This window comes from Ovis aries, chromosome 8 (genome assembly GCF_016772045.2).
Source record: "Ovis aries strain OAR_USU_Benz2616 breed Rambouillet chromosome 8, ARS-UI_Ramb_v3.0, whole genome shotgun sequence".
Lineage (NCBI taxonomy): Eukaryota > Metazoa > Chordata > Mammalia > Artiodactyla > Bovidae > Ovis > Ovis aries.
The window spans coordinates 56991527-57018643 of NC_056061.1; the positions used below are offsets into that span (position 1 = coordinate 56991527).

Genomic DNA, 27117 nt, shown 5'->3' on the forward strand with positions numbered 1-27117 from the left:
GGAAGACCATGGAAAATATTCCTCTTAAAATGGACCTTGGTTTCTTCATTTAAACATTCAATATTTATTGAGTGCCTATCACATGTCAACACTGCTCTAGGCACCAGGGTTACAGCACACAAATTTCCTGCCCTTACGAAATTTACATAGTCCACAACCTTCTCTCTTACCAATAAGAGAAAGAAATTAGTTTCTACTAAATGAATTTTCCTTTAAAATTATAACTGTGTCATTTTAAAATTGGAAGAATTTTTAGGGTGCATTTCCTCTAATTCCATACATTTGTGATAATATTCCCAGGGCACAGTGGCCTGACACACATAGCTGACGCTTCATCTGTGTTTAGAATGTAAAGGCCAGTAATTAGATGGGTCCAGAATTGCTATGACTGAGTCATGACTTTTCCATTGTGTGCCATTTGGCAGCCTCTCTGAGGTTTAGTTTCTTCATCAGTAAAATAACAAATAATGAAACAGCTCATACAATTCATATGAGGATTAAATGAGATAATATAAAACAAAACAGCATCTGACATACAATAAAAATTCAATCATGATTGTTTTTACATCTACATTTCATTTTGATATTGAGTCCAATAATTGTTATTTCCCCATGCATATCATGGGGCTTTCCAGGTGGCACTAGTGGCAAAGAATCCACCTACCAGTGCAGGAGATGCAAGAGACACGAGTTTGATCCCTGGGTCAGGAAGATCCCTTGCCTGGAGAATTCTATGGACAGAGGAGTCTGGCAGGTTACAGTCCATGGGGTCACAAAAAGTTGAACACAACTGAGCACAACAGACATATGCTATTTCAAAATGAGTATGGTAACACTTCTGGTTATTAATCAGGCAATTAATTTTTTCTTTAATTAATAATCAGAAAGGGAAGTCATATGCCTTTCCTGAGACCTACCCCTCTAGTGTGTAAGGTGTGTCTTGTAGATTAACCATTAATCCTAGAGTGAAAACTGAATTCGGAGTTGTTGGGCTGGAAAAGATGTGAGACTCCATCTTGCCAGTCCTCGGTTTTTTGACACAGGCAGATGTAAAGCCTGAAAGAGGAAAGTACCATGCTCTAAGTTTGCACAGCTAGAACTATGGCACTTCTTCTGTGGTTATAATTAATTATGATCGGAAAAGATGACTATGATTAAGAAATCATGGTTATGATTAGGAAAGATTAATGTTACCAGGTGCCTTTGTGAGCTGGGTGTGAACTGGCTCCATGAATGACCTTAATTAATTAGAGACCTAGATTCAGGAGGACTCAAAGTTATTCCAAGTATGAATGTGCTGGACTTCACTTGACTGTCGCGTTGGTTCAGTAGGTGGAGCCACTCTTCCTCATTAGAGTAAACAGATTCAACTCAATTATAAATAGAAAAAAATATGTGCCCTCCGCCATTGAGAGTTGCAGAGACTGACGACTACCTGGAGACCTCGGGTGCGGCGGTGAGCAGTGTTGGAGCATGAGTTCCAAGCCACAGTCCATAGGGGTCATTGGAGCTCCTTTCTCAAAGGGCCAGGTGAGTCAAAACCTGGCTTTGAATAATTGCAGTTTATGAGAAAAGTTACAAATTTCAAAATTAGTAAGGTGTTACTGTCTGGTTAGTTAAACAGCCTGATACAACCTGACCTGAAATTTATATTAAAGTCTTTTCATCATTTTACATCATTGTATAATTATGGTCACATATCCACTCATAACATTAGATTTATAACTATAACACCTAATCCCAGCCACAGCCAGTTTTATTTAAATCTGCCGAACTTTTCCTCATTTTTTGAGAAAATAATTTTATTTGAGTGGAAATAGACTATTTCTGCCTTGTAGCTACTCATTTAGATTCCCATGCTCTTATCGCTATTGGTGTTACTGGGTATATGTAGAAGGAGATAGAATTTTAAGAAAATATATTTTTTAGTTATGTAATTAATACCTAGAAAAATTCATAGATGGGTGGTAAATTTTAAAAATGTGAATAAACTAAATATTATTGATTTATCAACATTTTGAGTTATTTATATTATTTTAGAGCTTTAATGATTCTATAAAAGTGTTGATTCATGGATTAGGTGGAGTTCTTTGCGTACCTCTTTTTGAGGGATGAAAAAAGAAAAGCGGAAAAGGAAACCCACCTACAGATTGATCACATTGAAAAGACTATTGGATTTATCAAACTCCCAAGTTCTAAAACATGCAAGCAACACTTAATATACTGTCTTTTTTTTTTTTTCTTGCCCAGGCACACTCATTCTGGTAAATCTAATGAGATTACAGATATCTTCAGCTCCTCCAAGTGTCTGTGCTAAAGGGGTGGGGGAAGAATGAAACAAAAGCAAATAAGATAAAGTGTGAATTAAAACTCACCATGCAGATTTTTTTGAGGTTGTGGTTGTTTTAAATGAGGTTTCTCGGGTTTCTTAGAACTTTCTGTTTGCCCAACTGAGCAGTGTATTGCTTCTCTTAGTTCTGAACTCTTGCTTTGCACTCTGTGACTTTTTTTTTTATTACAAAACAAATTGGGACAGGTCAGAGGTTAGAGATGCAAACTGCATTTGAAATGTCAGTCAAAACTGCTTCACTTCCCTTGGAAATCTTTCAAAATTCTCTCCCGAAACACAGGGAAGTTTTGCTGACAAAGAGGTATTTCTTGTAATGCTGGGCTTAATCACAAATTCCACAATGTGCTCACCTATAATGACAGGTTCTAACAAAAATCACAATAAAATAACTGATTAAAAAAGAAAAAGAAAAAGAAAAAGAAAAGAGGTGGGGAGAGGGAGAAAGGGAGAAAGAAAGGGAGAGAGGGAGGGAGGAAATGGCTAGACATGCTCTGATCCCTGGACCCCAGCAGAAGGCCACGTGCTGATGATAACAGCCCCTCTAGGGGATAACATTTTGAAACATAGCCTGGTGCATTTTCCTTTCTCCATGATTCTTCCTCCCGCCTCTACAGCCCCTCCTTATTAAAACATGGCGCCATGCAAGAGTAAGACACTTCCGACCCATACACACACACACACACACACACACACACACAACACAAGAATGAAGCTTTGTCTTAAGAGATTTTTCTACTCTACGCCATAGCATAGAAGGGAAAAATCAGCCAACATATAAATTTCTGTCTTCAGTCAAGGGACGTAAAATTTGGATAAACAAGCAAAGGAGAGGATTAAAGGGCAGATGACTAGAAGGTTGAGTCTGAGAAAGAACTCCATCGTCAGCCCCACGCCCTTGCAGGGCAGTGGTTGAGGGGAGGGGGTGGGGACCGAAAATGAAGTACGTATTTTATCTATTGTCCCATTGTGTTAGCTAAGGCTCAGAGGGCTATGGCAATGTGTTCAAGGTCACGCCGCTTTGACTGTGTAATTCCAGACACTGATACCAAAGCCTGTGCTCCTGACCTGAGCCGTTACATCTTTAGTTCTACAGCGGATCTTGGAGTTGTGGTCAATTAGGGATTGGAGCCTAGTCTCAAAGTCAGCAGTGCTAACAAAGAACAATGAGGAAAGACCGAACATGAGAAGCATTTTAAATCAGATAGAGGATAAAAGCTAGAAAGTGTCACTCTGGGAAGCTGAACAACTGTGCTATTGTAAATATACAGCCAGCCCTCCATATCTGTGGGAATGTCTTTACTGTCATTTAATGTAAGGCACTTGAGCATCTGTGTGGGGGAGGGGAGGTTGTCCTGGTCAATCCTATACAGATCCGGAGGAGGAATTTTAGTATCAGTTAAGGGGTTGTATAAGATTTCTTCTTTTTTTTCTTAAATAATTCTGAAAGTTCAGAGTGGTCTTATTTTTGATTTAGTTATATATATATATAATCTTAATTTTTTTCCATTGAAGGTTATTACAAGATATTGAATATAGTTCTCTGTGCCCTACAGTAGGTCCTCTCTGGTTATCTATTTTGTATATAATAGTGTGCATATTTTAATCCCAAACTCCTAATTTATCCCCTCATCTCTATCTCCCCTTTGGTAGCCATAAGTTTGCTTTCTATGTTTGTCAGCCTATGTTGTTTTGTAAATAAGTTTATTTGTCAGGAGTATTTAAGATTTGTTTCAAAATTTGAAAGGGAGAGGGCAAAAGTCAGGGAGTTTTATGAAACTGACAATTTTTGGACATCTACTAAGTATCAGCTGTATACTAAAAAATACAGTGCTGGAAGTGTAGAGAAAATTGGACAGAAATCTAATAAAGGAGAGAAAACAATGACAAATAACTCAAAATCAAGGCAAAATTTCAGCCAAGTAGCGCTGTATTGGAGTTTAAAGAAGAAGAAATTGTACCTACTTGTTGAGGGCGTAAAGGCGGGAGTCATAAAAAAAGGCAGTCCTATTATGGCTTGCGGTTGTAATTATCTTTTATTTTCTGTCTGGCTATTGATTGTGAAAACTGATAAGCATCTTTTACTATTCTGATTATGTACCTGTTACTCACTTAGTACATTATATTATGATTTGTCATTGGACAAATAATAGAAGTCTATATCATCAAAACTACCATTTAATAGGAAAACATGTAATCACTTTTTAAAATACAGAAGTGTATCTGAATTATCTTGAAATTTTTTTGAAAAAATACAAATGTCCAGGTATTTTTTGTTTCTCCAAAGCTCCAGATATGTTTCCAATGAGCAGCCATATTTAAAAACAACTAGACTATATGATGATCTTTTATCTAGCTCATTTCACTTTTTCTATTTCATATTCAGTGCTCTCATTTCATTTAGCTTGTTTTCCAATTTCTCCATCTTTTTTTCTTTCTCAAGCCTTTATCAGGCAGAGTTTTTGTATACTTGTAAATAGTATGTATAATATATATCAGAAAACTTACAAATTGTAGCCTAACTAAAAAATTTATAACATTTTGATTCCACTTGTTTGACTTAATATGAATAGAATGCTAGATTTCTAGTAAAAAAAAAGATATGCAACAAGCAACAAAGGTTTACTGTATAGCACAGGGAACTATAGTCAATATCTTGTAATAACCTATAATGGAAAATTTCAAAAATAATATTTGTGTATATGTATAACTGAATCACTTTGCTGTGAACCTGAAGCACTGTTAAGTCAACTACACTTCAATAAAATATATATATTAAACAAACAAACAAAAAAAGGCAGTGAAGTGAAGGAGCAAATGTGTCTGGCTGAGCATGGTGTTGGGGGGGAGACCCTTGCTGCCAGGGACAGGAACTTGACATGGAGGATTTGCCTGGTAGTCAGGGCAAGTCATCTGGTATTTGAGGTGGGAGGAATTTCCACTTAGTTTGGTGCCACAGTGCAACCCTGAGGATAGGCACAGGTGTCTGTTGGCACATCTTCCCGCATGATGGCAGGCTTCCCAGGCGGCACTAGTGGTGAGGCGCAGGAGGCATAAGAAGCAAGGGTGCGTTCATGGTTTGGGAAGATCCCCTGGAGAAGGGAATCCAGAAGGACAGCCCCTCTCCAATATTCTGGCCTGGAGAATTTCATGGACAGAGGAGCCTGGTGGGCTATAGTCCATGAGGTCGCAAAGTGTGGGACACGACTGAGTGACTAACACTTTCACTTTTTCACTCCCACCTAACAGCGCAGAGTAACTTTCTCTATTGAAAAGCCTTGTTGGAAATTGGAATCAGAGAGACACATAAAAGAACTATTTCTTTAGATGGCTTATCTGCCAGGAGGCTGGAGAAGACTTACTGCAAGGAAGAAGCGTGGTAGCTTCCCCAGTGTAAAAAGAGCAAAGGTAGAATTGTGCCAACCATGCTTAAACAGGTCAAAACTTGAAATAGTGGGTTGGTCTTTGTGAGTTCATCTCCCAAGTGATGATTTTCCCTGCTGCCTCCTTTCTCCGCAAGAGCCCTAACTTACTACCATGCGGACCTGCACGTAGGTCTGTCTGATGTCATGCTCTTTTTATTCACTTTATGTTTTGACTCAAGCTGTTCTCCAGGTTTGCAAAGTTTCTTCGTCACCCCAACTATTTTCCTGAATGACATACTCATGTTGCAGGACTCAGCAGAAGTGTCAGCCTGTTCCCTGCAGACTTCTCCGAAACTTCTCCACCCCTGACAGGGTTAGGAACATCCTGTTTTTGTGGTTACAATATCTTGTAACTGTGTTGATGCAAATCTCTAAGTATTATAATTGGAATTATTAATAAATATCCAAATCCCCTATTCACTTGTGAGTCACTCAAACACAAAAGCCCTCTCTTTTGGATCATTGTATCTCTATCTCTCAGAGTGCTTTTGTACAAACTGTGTCCACTGTGTTGGTAACATAATGTGATGGAGAAGAGAACCTGCAAGTTTTGTGATCCAAACCACCTGGATGTGAACTAAGGCTCTGCCACTTGTTCTCTGTGTGCCTGTAGGAAAGTTTTGATTCTATATTTTCATATTTGACATAGAAGTAATTCAATCTACCTCGCTGTGATGACAGTGAGATCATGTAAATTCCTGACCCTGTAGGTACTCAAAAAGTGATAGTTACTCTTCAACTGATTAATGAAAAAGGTTTCTATTGTGGGGGTTTGATGATATGATAATGTCTGAATTACTCTATGTTTTCATTGTTCAGCCACGAGGAGGGGTGGAAGAAGGCCCTACAGTACTGAGAAAGGCTGGTCTGCTTGAGAAACTTAAAGAATTAGGTAACTGTTTACTTAATCAATTTTTTAATTAAAGTATAGTTGATGTACAATATTATATGTTACATATTTATACAATATAGTGATTCATAATTTTGAAGGTTATACTCCACTTACAGTTATTGTAAAATGTTGGCTGTATTTCCTATGTTGTACATTATATCCTTGTAGCTTATTTTATTTGTAATAGTTTGTACCTCTCAACCCTCTACTATATAGTCTAGGTCTATAGTCTAGGTCTTTAGAATCTTTAGGTTACCTGTAATTTCTTTATTTAAAAAGTATGAAAATAGAGCCTTTATTTCCTGACCTCATGGAAGCATTAAGCTAATCATATATTCTTATTTAATTCAGACAATCTCATTACGAGGCAGGTACAATGGGCAGGTAGAGTAGGAAGCTGAGTGGCTTCAGTTGGATAACAGCTTGGGATGAAACCAAGGGCTCTTAATATAGTATAAGGAAGTTGAGAAAATATCAGTGTCTTTTTTTTCTGGGCATAAATATATATTGTTGCTCTTCAGTTGCTAAGTTGTGTCCAACTCTTTTGTGACCCCTTGGACTGAAGCTGGTCAGGCTCCTCTGTCCATGTGATTCTCCAGGCAAGAATACTGGAAGGGGTTGTCATTTCCTTCTCCAGGGGATCTTCCCAACCCAGAGATCAAAGCCAGGTCTTCTACTTGGCAGGTGGACATTTCACCACTGAGCCACCTGGGAAGCCATATATATACATATATGTATAAATATATTTTTAAAAAGCAGCCTTTTATTACCTACACAAAACAAACATCATAGAAAAGTGAACAGCACACAAACAGAACCCAAGACAGTGTCGCCATGTGTCAAGGCCAAACCAGCTTATCACTGTTACATTTTCATGGCTAACCTAACTGACTTGAGTCAAGAAGAATTTGCAGAGAACCCAGTATATAGCAGACAGCGGTGTAGAACCCAGGATACAGCAGGCACCGGTGTGCAGTGAGGTTGGGATGATGATGTCAGGTAATAGTGCATATGGTTTTACTTTCAGTAGGTTTTATAGCCATTCCGGGTTCTTTTTTTCGAATAACAGCTATTTGGTAAAGTTGGAATCATCCTACAGTCTGTTTTATAATCTCCTTTAGTAACCTAAAACTTTTAATTATAGAGTGTGATGTGAAAGATTACGGGGACCTGTCCTTTGCCGATAACCTTGATGACAGTCCCTTTCAAATGGTGAAGAATCCAAGGTGTGTGGGAAAAGCAAATGAAAAGCTGGCTGATGTGGTGGCGGAAGTCAAGAAGACTGGAAGGATCAGCCTTGTCCTGGGCGGAGACCACAGGTCTTTTTTTAATGTTTATCTCTATGGGAGTCTGGTATAAATACGGTGAAGGAAGTATAACCAAAACCATGAGAAGAGAGAAAATAGGAAAGGAAAGTGTTGGTCAATACTTTATACCACATTTTCTGCCTTGTTTAATTTTATTGATTACTACTTTATTTTGGAAACAAAAACTTCCCTCCATTTGAAGTCTGTTATGACCTTTTTCTATGACAGCAGAAAATACATGGTATGTGAATGGATTTCAGCAAAATACTCAAGCTTACATTCCTAAATAAATAAGTACTGAGGAAATTAAGTCAGCCTATTGTACTTAATTAGTGATAACAGAAATAACTTATTTACATCAACAATTAAAGCATGTTTCCCACTATCAAAGTAATAATTATCGAATTTTTGAAATACACATGCATTGGGGCTTCCCTGGTGGCGCAGAGGTTAAAGCGTCTTTGTCCAATGCAGGAGACCTGGGTTTGATCCCTGGGTCGGGAAGATCCCATGGAGAAGGAAATGGCAACCCACTCCAGTATTTTGCCTGGAGAATCCCATGGACGGAGGAGCTTGGTGGGCTACAGTCCACGGGTCGCAAAGAGTCGCTGTATAAAAGAAAAAAACAGTGGCAATTGTAGTTCTCTAAAAACCATTTCTATTAGAATTTTGAAAATCTGTTATATTTCCTTCCTGCCATAATTTTTCCCTTGTATATAATTTGAACAATTGTATGTGTTATCCTGTTTTGTTCTTCATCTACACTACAGATTTCCTTATGTTATTAATACCTCACAATACACACGAACATAATTTTTTACTGTTGCTTGATATTTCATCTAGGTATGATCTCTCTCTCTATATATATGTATGTGTGTATATATATATATATATATATATATATATATATATATCCATGTTGTCAGATATTCAGGTTATTTTCAAATTTCACCATTATGAATAATGTGGCAAAGATAATGTTTGTGCGTGAGTCTTCCCATGTTTACTCTCAAGGAATCCAGGACATGCAATCAGAAGTACAATTAGATCAAAAGTACAAAGATTACAATGCTTCTTAATGCAGGAGTCAATTACTTCAGCCCCCTCCATATTTTCCTTGAAAGCCAAAGTGTTTTCAAGACTTCTGCGACAAAACTCACATTGAGTAACCGGAGCTCTCTTTAAGTAAAAAAATTTGTAAGTGGAAATTTTAAGAGTGGCACATGGACAAAGGAAAACAAACCTGAAGGGAAAGACAAACAGCAGGCTGAATCATCAATACCTGAACCCCAAGGACTGAGTCTGAAAGTTCACGGTTCTCTGGAGGGTTCCTGAGCATTCACGAGTGGGAGAATGCAGACAATGTATGGCAAATCCTGGTCTTTTAACTTTTGTGTAAGATACTACTTAGCTTTGCCATTCTGGCAAGTCTCCTGGAGCTTGGAGTGTTTGAGATGGATTTTGAGGGTTCTGGACCCGCCTAAGAATGAGTCCTTAAATACATAGCAGGAGACTCGAAAGTTCCAGCAGAGGATCTGAACGTTGAATAGAGTGAGCATCCAGGGTACACTGGCTGAAGTAGATGTTAGGGTTCTGAGTTATGTTCCCCAATTGTAAAATAATTGGATTTTAAGAAAAATGGGAGGACTCTGTCATAATTCACTTGGGAGAATTAAGTATTTACCAAGAGAGATGAGAGTACAGAAAATGAGCCTGTTTTAACCCTGAGAACTGAGTGATAGCTCATGCTGAAAAACTTCTTGTGTGGCTACTGTCTTTTCACACATTTAATTTTTAGTGAAACTAGAATTTGCAATTTTATTAGAAGGTGGTTTTGAAGAAAAATGAAAGTTTTTTTAGTAACGCCGTTACAGTGAATAAATATAACTTGTTAGTAAATATTGTGTTATGTATACTTTCTCTATTGTGATTGTTTAATTGTGATCTTCAGTTTAAAATCTCTCAGAAATATTAGCCACTTTGACTTAAAGGAAAATCAGGCAACAATATTGTGTAAATGATATGATAAACATGCTGATGACTGCAAACCTGATGTTCACACAAACTTCTTTTCCTTTAAAGTTTGGCGATTGGTAGCATCTTTGGCCATGCCAGGGTCCACCCAGATCTCTGTGTCATTTGGGTGGATGCTCACACTGACATCAACACTCCACTGACAACCGCAAGTGGGAACTTGCATGGACAACCTGTGTCTTTCCTTCTGAAGGAACTAAAGGAAAAGGTAAACAGCTGGTTGGTATTTTGTTACAAAAGAATTATCTTCAGCAGAAGTTCAGAAGCCAGAAAGGAAGTAAGAACCCCTGTGCCATTTTATTCTTCATTAATTTTCAAACCATTTTCTCAGCAGCTGATAAGCAATGGTGGGGGTGGGGGGTGGTGATGGGGGCGGGGGTGGGGTGGTCGGGGGGAGGTGGACAGAGTTAGACTCAGATACAGAGTTAGACTCTGTATCTCTACGTTTTTAATAATTTGCAAACTGACTTCAGGAGTAGCTTCCCTTTTGATTATTTTTTTTTTTTCCTCTCAGAATTCCAAATAGTTTATGTAGATTCTCTGCTCTCAGAAAGGTGGAACACAATTCTCCACTCCTAAGTGGAGAATATGGTTGCTTACAGTTTAGAGCCTTCCCCTAAGGCAGTATGAATTCTTGGCAAGGCCTGTGTTCCCAGGACCACGGTGCTCTCCAGACTTCTTCCATGGGTGCTGTCTCTGTTCCTACAGTCATCTGAGCATGAGATTTGGCCCCTTACATCTTTAGATTTAGAGAGATGAAGACCTTAAGTGAAGAAGTTCTAAGGGTTGGTGACAGAGGGGACAGGGTTTAGGGCACAGCCTGCTGTCTCAGATACATAATCCTTCTAGAAAGGGAAGGCAGCACAAGGTCGGGGCGAGGCAGACTAGCGGGTGACTGTGGAGGGAGGGAGGCCATAGACGGTGTGCTTGCTCCTCGCTGGGTGGGCAAGAGCCCTCAGTCCTCAGCGTCCCCATCCTTTTGATTCTTAGGTGGGGCAGAGAGGCATCCTTTATGACCAAGCGAGCAAGGTTCAGAGTAACACACACACACCAAATGTGGAGAAAGGCAAGGACCATAACTTTGCTCCTGGTGCCTCCTCTTTCTGTTACACAACCCACAGCCTCTCATCCTAACCAAGTGTCCCCTTCACAATACAGGGCCTTTTCAAACATGGAGATTTTAAATGCAGATTATGGTGGCTTATTATTTAACATCTTTGCTATGAGAAACACATGTCTAAACCAGAAGAGGGAGAACTATCTCCTTGCTCCCTGGAAACTTCTTTTCTAAAAAATGTAAGATGAAATTTCAGAATAAGATTTAACACTGTATTGATATGCTACCAATAAAACAATTTTTACTGATACAATTGTAGTAAATTGGACAATGTGATGATACTTGGGGATCCAAACCTCCTTATGTTAAATGTCAGCAGCAATATTTTCCAAACAGATGAGCAACATGATTGGTTTATACACCTGCAAATGCATTGTTAGCTCATGAGAACAGCCAAGCTAGGCTCTAGGACATTTGAAGACATAGTCAAACCAAAGGTCTGATTGAAAATTTTCATCAGCCACTCTAAACCATCCTCTGGATAAAGTCTTTCTTGAGAAAGAGAAGAAAAGAAGGAAGCTACGAAAGCACACTGATTTCTTTATAGAAGAGTTCCAGGAAAACAGGGCCCAGTGGAAAAGGAGTGTAGAGCAGGTAAATGCTGACAAATGGTTCAGGTTAGATCTGGGCTACCAGGCGAGGCTGGGTAAGGCCAAAGCAACCAAGGGTAGCACAGGAGGACAGAAATTCTCTTCCTAATTTTCTACTATATTTTAATGATTTCCTTGAATATTATGTTCTGAATATAAGATACATGCAATCTAACATGTGTCCTTAGCTTTCAATGTAAGATTTGCTCAAGAGAAGCATATATAACCCAATGGAACCATTGCAATTCTAGATGCCCGAGGTCCCAGGATTCCACTGGTTGGCTCCCTGCATATCTGCCAAAGACATTGTGTATATTGGTCTGAGAGATGTGGACCCTGGGGAACAGTAAGTTTACTCCTTGATGTGGTTTACCTTCCTTTTTTGTCCTTTCTCATGTTAGGCGTGCTGGTCAAGTCAACGAGAAAATATTATTTTCAGCACCAACTCTATATATCTATATTTGTGTGCTCAGACGCTCAGTTGTGCCCGACTCTTTGCGACCCCATGCCTGCCAGGCTCCTCTGTTCATGGGATTCTCCCAGCAAGAATACTGGAGTGGATTCACATTTCCTCCTCCGGGGGATCTTCCCCACCCAGGGATAGAGATAAGAGAATATAGTCTCTTAAGTCTCCTGCATTGGCAGGCAGATTCTGTACCACTAGCACCACCTAGGAAACCCCATATATCTATATCTGTATCTAAGTGCATGCTATGTCACTTCAGTCATGTCTGACTCTTTGAAACCTTATGGACTGTAGCCCTCCAGGCTTCTCTTTCTGTGGGATTCTCCAGGCAAGAATACTGGAGTGGGTTGCCATACCCTCCTCCAGGGGATCTTTCCAACCCAGGGATCGAACCCGTCTCTTATGTCTCCTGCATTGGCAGGTGGATTCTTTATTGCTGAGCCACCTAGGAAACCCATCTGTATCTAGACCTGTATCTATATACACATGTATATACATATATAAGCTTCCCGGGTGGCTCAGCAGTAAAGAATCTGCCTGCCAATGCAGAAGACGTGGGTCTGATTTCTGGGTTGGGAAGATCCCCTGGAGAAGGAAATGGCAACCTACTGCAGTATTCTTGCCTGGGAAAATCCCGTGGACAGAGGAGCCTGGTGGGCTACAGTTAATAGGGTTGCAGAGTCAGACAAGACTTACGAACTAAACAGCAACAATATAGATATATATGTATGTATTTAGGTGATTTTTACCTTGACTTGCTGTTTAAAAATTATTGATATATACATACAGTTCACCAAACTTAAATATATATTTTTTTCTTTTTTTAAATTTTTTTAATTTTTATTTTTACTTTACAATACTGTATTGTTTTTGCCATACACTGACATGAATCTGCCACGGGTGTACTTGAGTTCCCAATCCTGAACCCCCCTCTCACCTCTCACCCCATATCATCTCTCTGGATCATCCCCGTGCACCAGCCCCAAGCATTCTGTATCCTGCATCGAACATAGACTGGCAATTCATTTCTTACATGATATTATAAATGTTTCAGTGCCATTCTCCCAAATCATCCCACCCTCTCCCTCTCCCTCAGAGTCCAAAAGTCCATTCTATACATGTGTCTCTTTGTTTGTCTCACATACAGGGTTATCATTACCATCTTTCTAAATTCCGTATATATGTGTTAGTATACTGTATTGGTGTTTTTCTTTCTGGCTTACTTTACTCTGTATAATCGGCTCCAGTTTCATCCATCTCATTAGAACTGGCTCAAATGTATCCTTTTTAATGGCTGAGTAATGGCCTTTCTCCAGTTGCGGCGAGTGGGGGCTACTCTGTTGTGGTGCTTGGGCTTCTCAATGTGGTTTCTATTGCTGTGGGGCATGGGCTCTAGAGCATGGGGGCTTCAGTAGTTGCAGCGTGCGGGCTCAGTAGTCATGGCTCATGGGCTCTGGAACGCTGGTGTGCCAGTGTGTAGTTGTGGCACACTAGCTTAGTCACTCTGCAGCACGTGCTATCTTTTCAAACCAGGGATCAAACCCATGTCTGTTGCGTTGCAAGGTGGATTATTAACCAGTGGACCACGAGGGAAGCCCCCTAAATAATTTTTGAATCTTACCACACTGATCTTTTCTCTAAAAGGCAACAAGAGGGTCAGCCTCCTTATAAACTGTAGATTATCTTAATATCTTCTCTTTCATAGCTATATTTTGAAAACTCTGGGAATTAAATACTTTTCAATGACTGAAGTGGATAAACTGGGAATTGGCAAGGTGATGGAAGAAACATTCAGCTATCTACTAGGAAGGTATGATGCCTCTGTGTGTGTGTGTGTATAAACATAAATATTATTAAAATGACTTGCTACTAACACTAGTCAACGTAAGTTATTAACAAAGCCTGCAAGTATAATCATGAAAGTTCACAGGGTTGTTACTTTTTGTAAAACAAAGTGAGAACTGTATTTTTCTACTAAATATTAAACCACCAACTTTAACCTGAATTCCTTTCCCACCCTTTAAAAGAAAGAAAAGGCCAATTCATTTGAGCTTTGATGTTGATGGACTGGACCCGTCTTTCACGCCAGCTACTGGCACACCAGTCCAGGGAGGTCTGACTTACAGAGAAGGTCTCTACATCACAGAAGAAATTTACAAAACAGGTGAGCAAAACTCTGAGTGAATACAAGAGAAAGTGTACATCTGGCCAATATATATTGATACCTCCCTGATCTGAAAACAAAGCCCCAACTTGACACTTTCTGAATGCCCACTGCATAATACCAGTTGTTACTACCTCTTTGCACTCCTGGATAATACTTTAAGTCAGTCTGTACTAAATTATAAATGTCAGCTATGAAATAAATTACATTATTTCCATTTGTTGTTATAGGTTTACTCTCAGGATTAGATATAATGGAAGTGAATCCATCTCTGGGGAAGACACCAGAAGAAGTGACTCGAACAGTGAACACAACAGTAGCAATAACCATGGCTTGCTTTGGGGTTGCTCGAGAGGGTAACCACAAACCTATTGATTACCTTAGACCACCAAAGTAAACACGGAATCATCATATAAAAAAACTCACAGCTAAATGACATAATTAGCAAATCTAATAGTTTAAAGTTACAGTTATCATCCCAAAGATTTGGTCTTTCAGGAAAATCTTTTGCCTTGGTAAATATTAGTACAATTAGTATAAACTGTATCTATTCCCTCTTGGTGTGAAATTCAAGATATGGAAATGTTAACTTTTGTGAAATTAAAAAGTTTATATTCCCATTTTGGCAGAAGACTTATTCTTAAAGAAACATACATTCATATCGAAATAAAAATTTGCTGGCATTAAAAATAAACTTTTATCAGCCCCCACATGTATAGTGGGACTCCTGATATCAGGAGATAAAGCTACCCAACCTGAAAAGGGACCATATTTCCATGCTGTTCAAAGCTGTAATGCCTAGAAACTGCTCTCCTCTATCTCTTTGTAAGATTCTGTCATCCCTATACAAGTTTCTAAATACAGGCAACACACAGATACTGACACACACACACCCTGCTTAAGACTACCATAAATACTTTAAAAACCACTGTGAAATTATTATCTCCAAAACACTGTAAGACCTTGGTTAAGTTATTTACACTTTTTTGCTCTGGTTCCCTCATCTGTAAAATGGATTATTATAGGGTTTGGGCAATCTCTAAGTTCACTGATGTTAGATGACCATGTTTCACATTTTTTAAACCTCAAGCATGATATTGGTTAATATCATGTTAAGCATGGCTGCTATTCAGATAGTCTTTTGGGAAACAGAGGAAAGAAATAAATATTTTTGTTTCTAAGATATGCTAATTTAGGTTGCGATTTCACTGAAAATTATCTGTGGCTTCCGAATGCTCCACCTTTCACTTATTTCAGTTGGTAAAGAACCTGCCTGCAATACAGGAGACCTGGCTTTGATCCCTGGGTCAGGAAGAGCCCCTGGAGAAGAGAATGACAACCCACTCTAGTATTCTTGCCTGGAGAATTCCATGGATAGAGAAGCCTGGCAGGCTACAGTCCAAGGGGTTCCAAAGAGTCAGACACAACTGAGCAACTAACACTTTCCCAAGTTTCCAAATGCCCCACCTTTCATTCATTGCAGTTAAGAGTGTACTCACTGGCTGAACTCCTGAACATCCTAGAAACTCATCTCAGCTCTATTATATAGTGAAGGAAGTGGAAAAGTAAGTGAAAATAAACTAGAATCAAAATAAGGGAAGTGAACTCTTTCCCTTTCCTCCAACTTACATGGAACTCAAAGTGGAGTCTGTAATGAAGCAGGCTCCATGAAAGAATTTTTACTGTTTTTCTTTTTTAAAAAAGTTAATTTATTTTTTTTTATTGAAAGATAATTGCTTTACAGAATTTTGCTGTTTCCTGTCAAACCTCAACATGAATCAGCCATAGGTATATACATATATATCCCCTCCCTTTTGTTATTCTTGTTATAACAGCTTTATATGTTAAAGAGCCTCTACCATCTGATTGTTTACCTGCAATACAGAATTTTAAACCTGTTGACACTATGGACTTTGTAGAATAAGTGTTTTACTGAATAACTTTTAGATAAGAGCAATTATAATGGATCTTACTCTAGAGAACCTTATCCAGTACAGCAGTCACAGGCAGTTACATTAATTAAAGCTTAATAAAATATTCAGTTGCACACTGTAAGTGCTTAACAGGCACATGGAGCTACTAACTATTGAACCGCACAGCACAAATATGACTATTTCTACACTGCAGAAACGCCTAGTGAACACAGCCACTCTAAAGTTATCATTAGTTTTCAAAAAGAAAAATTTTAGGATGTAATGGATATGAGTATTTTTTTCTCAGCTGTATTCTAAACACAAATTAAGCTTCTGTCTTCTATTAATGTCTCTGATTAATACTAACCTCTTAAAACCCTATTTGGGGAAATCATATTCCCTTTTTTTAAGCTAGAGAGGAAAAACTGAATTTTTAATAAAATTAACTGGAATGTGTAAGTCCTTAAGAAACTGACATGGAATTTTTCTCTTTATTCTATTTGTATAATACTATTGTTACAATTATTTCTATTCTGGGATCTCAAAGTAATATATTCCTTGAGGCAGCAAGAATATATGGAGACTAGGTTAAGAGTAATACTTGAAATCATTTCTAGTATAAAATTTCTGGAGAATTTTAAGAATATCATTAGCTTAGAAAAATTATTTATACCATTATACAAATTTTAAGCTGTCTTTGCATGGCAAATAAAGATCCAATGATTATAAAAATATGAGTCATGGAGAAGATAAAGGTCTAGGAGGAATGGTTTGGAAACAGAAGTTCACAGTTAAACTTCACTAATTCTTTAAAAAAAAAATCAGCACCTCTTAATTCCTAGGTTAATGTCAGTCACTGACTATAGTGTACAATCCATGGAGGTGGCTCAGTTCTCTCTTCTAACCCAGCCAGTACATTGCCTGGCACCCAGCAGACGCTCATTCAAACTAAGTAATTAATCAGACAATTTATTCATTCAACAGATTTTACTAATTATTTTCCAAGTCTTTTACAATCTTAATGCCACCTCCCAAAATAACAGTATGTCTCTCAAAATCTAATAAACTCTAAAGAACCAAAATGTATATGATATTTAAAAATATAAATACTTAAAAAATTTAAGACTATAAAAATTCAAAGAATCACATCATCTGCCAGGTAAGTGTGTCAACCTGGAAAAGTAATTGATTTATTTTTAAAAACAGGTCTTAAGAAAGTTGATTTTCTTAAGTTATGTTATTTTCTTACGTGGCTTCCAACTCATTTCATATAGTAAGTTCAAGTCCACAGCAAAGGCAAAAACTTGCCAATCTATCTCAATAGAAATATTAGCCTGTTTACTTGGAAATCTACGATAAAAAGTTTAAGCCATTTTAAAAAGAATATGAAATTGTGTTTGCTCCTATAATGCAATGAAATCTAGAATCCTTCACTTGACAAAAATCTCTTGTTGAAAAGAAATACCAAGAGAGATTTATGTATAAAAGAATTTGTAATAACTATTTTACATGTGTGGTACCTTTAAAACTGGATTTGAAGACTAAGTAAGTTATTAATACTAAAAAATAAAAACAAAAACAATGGCCAAAACAGGAAAGATTGAGAGTGCCTGGTAAAAGTTGTTTGATCAGATATGTCAGTATTCCTAGGTAGCTCCAATACCTTGTTGTGGACATGAACGTGTAGTTTACTTAATCTCTTAGAGACAACGCAAAGGGAAGACAGGAGTTGGAAGTCAACAGATTCACCATATGAATCAAAATGAAACAATCTGAACACCGCTGCCTCTACCCCACCACAATGTAGCACCGTCAGGTTCAGATTTAACAGACTCGAGTCTACTTCCAACACAGCACACTCTACTTCACTGAGTCACTGGCAGGGACCCCGGCACCTGAGTAGACTGAGGTGCTGGAGACCCGCTGCTGACCGCTTGCGGGGGCACGGCAGCCGGTTCCATCTTGCTAATGTGAGTGATGAATCGAAGACGGAGTTTTAACGCCGGTTTTAAATTACAGATAATCTTTTCAACCTAAAACACAAAAGCACATTAAAACATTTTCACCAGAGAAGTTCAATTTCCCACTTTTAAAGAGATGACTTACACATTTCCTGAGACAATAAACCAGGGGGTAGAACAGGTGGATGCGAAGTTTCTCTCCTATTTTGTGTTTTAACAGAAGCAGATAAAACTCTTTCTTTCTTACCTGAAAAAAGCACGTGTTGTCCCTCACACACATATTATATATATGTACATTTGTGTATGTGTATCTATCTATATATGCATACACTTAACAGAAACATACACCCTCCTGCCAAAAGCTGGTAGAGTTTACACTGGGGGTTCTACACATCCACCAAGGGACTCATCCTTTTAAAATGCCATCTTTACACAAAGCACCATTATATTTCAAAGATCTTTGAATAACTCAGGTTCAAAACATTTATCTATACAGTTAACTTTTTTTGGTTTTGATTTACACCTGGAATTCAAACTAAAGCATATTAGACTTACTCTTACGTAAAATGCTTCAAAGAAATAAAAAGATCAAGTAGTTCCATAGCTTTCTTAGCTTTACTTATATATTCTTGGATCTTACCAGGAAAGATCAGTCCATTAAAAATCCTTTATTTCTGTATTCTCTTGTGTCAAAGTTTCTTAGGCTCAAAAATAAGGAATAAGCTAAAGAAAACATTTCTGTATTGGTTTCCACTTGACAATCCTGCGGAGGTGTAAAGGAGTCAACACCCTCCCTACTCCATGTCACCAGCTTCAGAGAGTGAATCCTGAAGATGAGGACTTACATGCTTACGTGTATCAATGTATATTCCTTTCCCATTAGAGAGAAATAACATTAAAGTATGGAGAGGAGGTCACTTCACTTCACCTATTTGCCCTCTCTCCACTCTTCTAAAAGAGCTGAGATTCTAGTTACCACAGACAGGAAGCTCAGGATTTAAAGAGGTATTTAAGGGGGTTCTTTCCACTTGGAGACAGCCCTCCCAGGGAGTGGCTCTTTATATGCTGAGTCACAACTTAACTTCAACTTCACAAGTGTGCATGCCTTTTAAAGTGGCACAGAACAAATTTAATACCTATGCCAAATGGCAACCCCCTACCACTCAAACAGTTAGGATATAATTAATCCCCTAGGACGTTAAAAAAATTCAAGTTCAGCACCCTCAGTTTTTAAATACACTTCGTTAGTTATTCTCCCGACCCTCCTGGTTTTAATCTTGTAGTCATGCTGCAATTTGTCTTATGTCCTCACACTGTACCCTAATCACTGTGGGGAAAAACAGGCTCTGCTTCACTCACAACACAAGGCCTCTCTGATCTTTTCAGTAGCCACGCTGATGAGTTTACTATTAATAACTCCTCAGGTCATTTTCAGATGTTTCGTTGCAAATGTCAAGAAGGGAAAGTGCGAGAAATTATAGTAGGTTTTTTTTTTTAATTGGCAGACGATTGCTTTACAGTGTTGTGTTGGTTTCTGCCATACAAGGTGAATCAACTATAAGTATACGTATGTCCCCTCATGTGTAAGTTTTCAAAACTAAACATCACTGAAAAATAATTAAAGTGAACTTACTTGTTCTTTTACACTGTCACCAGTAAACATATACTTCATATGATACAGGAAGTCACAGATGGGATCCATGTAGTTTAAGTGGGTGCTACACTGGTCTACATTCAGCAACATGTCATAAAATGCTACACCAATCTGTTTAACAAATAAAATTATTTAAATGGTCAAAAATGGTTCAGTCATGATGCAGCTGGTCCCCATGACAAGAACAGCAGAGAGGGTAACATCCTTGCTGAGGAACTGTCACTATCACACAAACCTCTATGTACATGAGTGATACGAAACTGCTTGCATTTATAATGGAATTCAGAGTGCTACCAACTGACCCCAAATAGGGATTAAATACACTTTCTCTCCCTAATTTAAAATTTAAAATTAAGAGATAGAGAACCTCTTTTCTGGAAACCATTTCTCAATTTCTGGGATACTTGGCAGTCTCAGGGAGCCTATATACTGTACCTTCTTAGTTCCATTGGGAGTCTCACACTTCAAGGTTCTATCTTTGGTGCATTCTCTTTTCTCTACACTTCTGTTATAGGGGATCAACTTTAGTCATTCCCATGACTTTGACGAATTCCTCTGTACTATAGTGCACATGCTCAAATGCACTTCTCCATCTTTAGCTTTCTTCTCAGCCGTGATGATGAGTATTTTCCCCTGCATCTCCAGTTCAGCACATCCCACACCAAACTCATAGCCATACTAAGTTATGCAGACGCTAAGGCCTTAAGCATTGCTCTTAGATCCTGCTAAACTGATTTTCCTACTAACGGTAATGATATAGTTTAAAAAACACTAGGAAAGAAACCTTAATATACTTTTTAGAACTTAATCTTACCATCAAAAACCCAGATTAAATTTTACCTCTATCATACATCGAGTTCTCTCTTGCTGAAATCTTTGTAAAAATGGTCCCACAAGGTGGTACACATAAAGCAACTGGAACTCAGTCTTCACTATAGGAAGAAGTACTTCAGTGAGAAATCTAAAATTTAAAGATCAAAATAAAAAATTTCTTGTGATTTTAAATCAGTGAAATTGTTTGAATTTTGTTAATATAGCCTATCCAAGTATTTGCAAAATCTGTAATTTTTTTTAAAGTTTATTTTAATTCTGGTAACATTTCTAATTAATCTCACACCTCCCACTAGCTCTTATTTTCATTTGATTATTGAAACAATTTACTTCAGATTTAGAAGTTATTCCTAATAGTACAATTACTGAATGATGGAATGTGAATTATTTGAAATAAAAAGAGAATAATCAACTAATATAAAGGCCATTCTCAAGAAATTTAAATCTAACTAATACAATTATACAGTCAAAAATAATAATCAGAAGATAGGCTAGTATCAGGTATGTAGTGCAAAAGGCAAATTTTGCGATATATTCTGGAAAAATCATGCATTTGATTAAGCCCATTGAAATGGTAAAGGAAAACTGAATACCAGATTATTACTTATACATACAAATTAATTTTCTTCAATTAATTCTGACATAAAGGAGGCTTTCTGATACCCAGAAACTACTTAAGACTTTTACTGTGTAAGCTGTTCCACTGAATCAGGTATATACCCCAGGTGTACAAGAGATTAAAAAGCAAAAACAAAATAAGTCAAATGTTTTTAGGCAATCATAATACCTACTTGGGAATGAGAGAAAGCTGCCCGATGCTGGAGTGGTGCCACACTGCATGTGCCAGAGCTAACGTGTAGCTACAGCTCATCTCAGAGTAGGACTGATGACAAGCGGTGAAATCGAAGAGCCGGAACGGATAGCCGACCCACTCTGTCTCAGACGTCAAGCTGGGACTGCTGATAACACTCACTATTCGATCGTGAAGGACAATCCAATATGGCTCCTTTAAAACCAAGAAAAAGCCTGAAGAAAAACACCATTTCTCTAGTAATCCACTCCATATCCAGTATTCTACTTCAAAAGCCTAAAATAATAGCACTTTCTCATTCTTTAATGTTTTCTATTTATCCAGCTTGGTGGCTTCACAATGAGTCAAATTAAGTCAATAACAACCTGGGGAGAAGTGTCTGTGAGTTAAGAGTGCTCCAGACATGAGTCTGTCTAGTTAACTTAATAGCTGATATTTACTACATGGTAAATTGACTTTATCTATACTTACTATACAGGTAATGCTGGTACACAATTACAATTCACAAATATGTAAATATTTTGGAGGAGTGTAAGGAAAAAGTGATTCATAAAGATGCATAATAAACAAGTTTGGAAAGCACAGCTTTAGACAATATTACTGACACTCAAAGATGTCAGACATCTGTGTGGTACTGACTAGATATGTGTGGAGGTCACAGAGGGAGACACGGCATGAGTGGAGAAGGTATAGAAGGCTTCGCTGAAAAAGCAAGCCCTAAGTTAGCAAAGAATGAGTATGCTTTAGGGAAGGTAACAGAAGGAAAAGCATCCTGGTATATTCTCTTAGATGGCAGAAGTACCAGAAAAATGTCTCAACAAGCATCATTTGCAGGAGGAAAGGATAAATTAGAGATACCAAGGGAACATTTCATGCAAAGATGATCTCAATAAAGGACAGAAATGGTATGGACCTAACAAAAGCAGGAGATATTAAGAAGAGATGGCAAGAATACACGGAAGAACTGTACCAAAAATATCTTCACAACCCAGATAATCACGATGGGGTGATCACTCACCTAGAGCCAGACATCCTGGAATGGGAAGTCAAGTGGGCCTTAGGAAGCATCATTACGAACAAAGCTAGTGGAGGTGATGGAATTCCAGTTGAGCTATTTCGAATCCTAAAAGATGATGCTGTTAAAGTGCTTCACTCAATATGCTAGCAATTTGGAAAACTCAGCAGTGGCCACAGGACTGGAAAAGGTCAGTTTTCATTCCAATCCCAAAGAAAGGAAATGCCAAAGACTGCTCAAACTACTGCACAATTGCACTCATCTCACATGCTAGAAAAGTAATGCTCAAAATTCTCCAAGCCAGGCTTCAACAATATGTGAACCGGAGATCAAACTGCCAACATCTGCTGGATCATCGAAAATCAAGAGAGTTCGAGAAAAACATCAACTTCTGCTTTATTGACTATGCCAAAGCCTTTGACTATGTGGATCACAATAAACTGTGGAAAATTCTCAAAAAGATGGGAATACCAGACCACCTGACCTGCCTCTTGAGAAATCTGTATGCAGGTCAGGAAGCAACAGTTAGTAAAAGACCTGGAACAACAGACTGGTTCCAAATAGGAAAAGGAGTACGTCAAGGCTGTATATTGTTAGCGTGCTTATTCAGCTTATATGCAGAGTACATCATGAGAAACACTGGGCTGGATGAAGCATAAGTTGGAATCAAGATTGCCAGGAGAAATATCAACAACCTCAGATAGGCAGATGACACCACCCTTATGGCAGAAAGTAAAGAAGAACTAAGAGCTTCTTGATGAAAGTGCAAGAGGAGAGTGAAAAAGCTGGCTTAAAGCTCAACATTCAGAACACAAAGATCATGTCATCTGGTCCCATCACTTCATGGCAAACAGATGGAGAAACAGTGGAAACAGTGGCTGACTTTATTTTTTGGGACTCCAAAATCACCGCAGATGGTTACTGCAGTCATGAAATTAAAAGATGCTTACTCCTTGGAAGAAAAGTTATGACCAACCTAGACAGCATATTAAAAAACAGAGACATTACTTTGCCAACAAAGGTCAATCTAGTCAAGGCTATGGTTTTCCATTAGTCATGTATGGATGTGAGAGTTGGTGTGTGAAGAAAGCTGAGCACCAAAGAATTGATGCTTTTGAACTGTGGTGCAAGGGACTCTTGAGAGTCCCTTGGACTGCAAGGAGATCCATCCAGTTCATCCTAAAGGAAATTAGTCCTGAATATTCATTGGAAGGACTGATGCTGAAGCTGAAACTCCAATACTTTGGCCACCTGATGCGAAGAGCTGACTCATTTGAAAAGACCCTGATGCTGGGAAAGATTGAAGGCAGGAGGAGAAGGGGATGCCAGAGGATGAGATTTGAGTAAACTCCAGAAGTCGGTGATGGATAGGCAGGCCTGGCATGCTGCAGTCCATGGGGTCGCAAAGAGTTGGACATGACTGAGCGAGTGAACTGAACTGAACTGAAAGGATCTAGATACATAATATGTTAAGGGGTCAAAAATAGATCAGATTTTAATTGGAAAACTAAGGTTGGATAGGAGTGGGACCAAGGGATGTAGGGACCCATAGTCAGGTAGGTTTATTTAGATCTGATGCAAAAGAGGCACTGTAGATTTCAGAAGTAATAATAAAGTGAAAAAAAAGAAACATTCATTAGTTGCATGATGACCTTGTTTAAATCACAATGATTAACTTACTGGTAGCGCAGTGATGATCAATCCAATGGCATTCATCCATGCTGTAATGTTCTCTCTTGGCACTAAAGGCTGACTATTAGTTGGGAAAAAGAACAAAAAGGTGAAATTATAAAAACATTTTATATGGTTGCCACTGTATCTTACTTTGAGAATATATATAATTTGGGGGCTGACAACTGATCTGTTTCAGTAAAACTACAATGGGTTTTTAGTGAGTAAAAATATAAATAAAAGCTAAATAAGGCTTCTCAATTTTTTCAATTTTCTTCTTTAACAATGGTTGCTGAGCTGAAAGACTATTTCACTACTTTACATTTATTCTCCAATCATTATCCCCTACTTTATACTGGCCTTTAAGAAGAAAATCTTGAAAGACTGTCTTTAGGGAGAAGTTAACATTATTCCTAAGTTAAATGTCAAACAGCTAATAAAGAGTAGAGTAGAACAAATCCAGGTTTTCTGGCTGTTCAGGGCTCATTCCATGTCACCTTTATCACTAAGACAAGATCTGGAACCTAAAGATACTCACTATTCAATGTGCCCTGGCCTTGGGGCAATGGGTGTGTCTCATAGCTCCAAATAAAATATCATTCTCTTAAACACTGAATCTTATGGCATGAAACAGGATACACACCTCTTCAGGACAACATTTAGAAGAGCATTTCCAACATCCTGGCCAGAAACAGCCAAGGCCATGAGTTCCACACAAGTAACATGCAGTGCGTGGGCAGCGGGGTTGGGAAACTCATTGAACCTCCAGTCACAGTTTGGGAATGGACCAGGAGATTTGCCAGCCATCGGTGCAGACGATTAAAGCAATAACTGGTTGATAATTCTGAGATTAAAGGCTCCTGTTTGTATAGTGCTTTATAGTTTTCAAAGGTTCAATATGTAAATATTTCATTTGATTATCAATATATCTGATTATGAGCCCTCAATAAGTGATTTATTGGAGAGCTTAAGAGGCAAATAATACAAACTGAATACAAATAAATCTGACATGTGTTGATAGCAACCATGTGATCAGCCACAGGTATCAATGACTGGTCTTCTATAAGTGGGTTCTTATTACTGTGACACGACAGCTGTAGATGCAACCAAGGTATCTGAAGGCTTTATCAACCTGTTTTCTTTTAGTTGTAGGAAAGTTAATAAGAACATTACTTTCTCATGAGTAGCTCTTTTACCTCAGGAAGGAATTCCCATGTAGGAAAATTAAATCAGGCCTATATATGTAAAACTGCTCTATTAAGAAAATAGAGTGGCATAGTGTATAGATATATTAAGTATAGTGGGTTAATAATTTAAAACAGAAGTAAAGAAAGAAAACACCAATATAGAATCTTTTTCACTACAAAAAAAATGTTTTACTATTATCTACTAATGTTTTAAAAATTATTCAGGGATTTATTTAAAGCAACAAAGTTCTATGTTCTCCATAGAACAAATACATAGTATATTTATTTAGGAATGTTTTTCTTTGAAACAAATCTCTTCTCTAAGGTTTTTTTTTTTTTTTTTTTTTAAATTTCTGCCTATCTGGCATTATGCTGCTGATTTAAGACTTTAAAACTGTTACAGAAATAAAAATTAAAAAATAAAATGTTCTAAAAAACTGAAGTCTTAGAATATATAAAAACTTTGGAATATTTAAAATGACAATATATGTTCACACAAATCAACATACAGTTATTTCTGAAGAGTCTGGAAAATCACAATAAAAAGGATATTATCTACTAGTCTGCCAATCAATTTGCAGTAGTAAGAGTCATCTGGGACCCAGGGATTGTCTTCTCGTGCATTCATAGCATTTTTCAGGTAAGTGTCACTTAGACACCAGCCCTGTGGTCGGTTATCCTTGAGCGACCCAATGATTGCATGGACAAGTTTTCGTTTGAGACTTTCACGATTTCTCAGGTGCATTTCATAATAATGCAGAGTATTGTACAAATAAGTCACTGGACGATCTGCCAAGAAGAAAACAGATCACTACAATGTTTTCCTGGTTACTGACAACTGTGAAAAACTGATCTATTCTCAAGATTGCCAAAAAATATCTCAGAAGATTATAAAACTATTACACATGTTAGGCAATTCCATACAATGGCTATTTTTATTTTAGGACAAGGCAGAAGGCTTCTAACAACATACAGCTTCAGCTTCTACTGACGCTTATGCATCACATTTAGATGTAGCAATTCCACTCCTGGAAATTTGCCTGCAAAAATGATGTATGTGTAAGCAATGTAGCTGCAGCCTGTTTATACTAGCAAAAGATTAGAATAGCCTACATAATGAAAACAGGGGACTGGTTGAGTTAATCATGGCATGTATGAAGCAGCTTTGTATGATCCGATACAAAATAATCAACTGTAAAACCTTATAAAGGTTAATAAAAAATAATGCGTATATTTGTGAAAAAAAAACAAAAAACAAAAAACAAAACCAAAAAACAAAAAACTACCAACCCCAGAATATTTAAGGTAGGATACACAAGAAACTGGTAACAGTGACTGCCTACAGGGAAAGAAAGGAAGGGGATACTAGAATAAGCTAGAGGACCACTCACTGCATCAGGCACATATATTACCCAATCCAAAAAGAAGAGTGTTTTTAAAGGAAAGCTCCCTTGAACTTCATATCTACTCTGCAGTCCTAAAATGCAACTCAGATTTCTGCTATGAAGGGAGATATCTTAGATAAAGGAGATATCTTAGATCAAGCACTAAGAACTGCCTCCCCACCAACCCCCATCACCCCGCCAGATAAATACTCTCTATCCCCCTACCGTGGCTGCTCCAGGACTTCCATGTTCTGTCGCTGACTTCACTGTTCTCGGTTACCAGGCTCAAAACTTTAGAGTTGTCCTTGATTTCTTTCTTTCGATATTCTCCCCATAACTGGTCAACC

General features: G+C 38.0%; 2 protein-coding genes and 1 long non-coding RNA gene across 7 annotated transcripts in view; 1 reads left to right on the forward strand and 2 right to left on the reverse strand.

The window, feature by feature from the left end:
* Positions 1-2479, reverse strand: part of LOC105610729 (uncharacterized) — an 89314-nt gene extending 86835 nt beyond the window's left edge. The window contains exon 1 of the long non-coding RNA XR_001435036.4: positions 2376-2479. This is a non-coding gene — a long non-coding RNA (uncharacterized LOC105610729). The remainder of the gene's footprint in view (positions 1-2375) is intronic.
* ARG1 (arginase 1) lies at positions 1408-16726 on the forward strand. The gene is made up of 8 exons (XM_027972472.3): positions 1408-1530; positions 6592-6664; positions 7809-7983; positions 10054-10213; positions 11964-12058; positions 13884-13988; positions 14206-14342; positions 14573-16726. The coding sequence occupies exons 1-8, from the start codon at positions 1474-1476 to the stop codon at positions 14737-14739; spliced, it is 969 nt and encodes a 322-aa protein (XP_027828273.1). The 5' UTR covers positions 1408-1473; the 3' UTR covers positions 14740-16726.
* A 497-nt stretch (positions 16727-17223) lies between these two features.
* MED23 (mediator complex subunit 23) overlaps positions 17224-27117 on the reverse strand; it is a 42455-nt gene continuing 32561 nt past the window's right edge. For 3 of the 5 annotated variants that reach the window (XM_012182907.5, XM_004011322.6, XM_060419654.1), the window contains 7 exons: positions 25938-26174; positions 24842-25007; positions 24208-24280; positions 21493-21707; positions 20711-20831; positions 19850-19981; positions 17224-18288 (listed from right to left, as the gene is read on the reverse strand). In XM_012182907.5, the coding sequence (XP_012038297.1) occupies positions 18121-18288; positions 19850-19981; positions 20711-20831; positions 21493-21707; positions 24208-24280; positions 24842-25007; positions 25938-26174 (1112 nt within the window). In that variant the 3' untranslated portion in view covers positions 17224-18120. Of the gene's footprint in view, positions 18289-19849; positions 19982-20710; positions 20832-21492; positions 21728-24207; positions 24281-24841; positions 25008-25937; positions 26175-27117 lie in introns of those variants that run through there. The other 2 variants (XM_012182908.4, XM_060419655.1) reach the window with 2 other exon arrangements.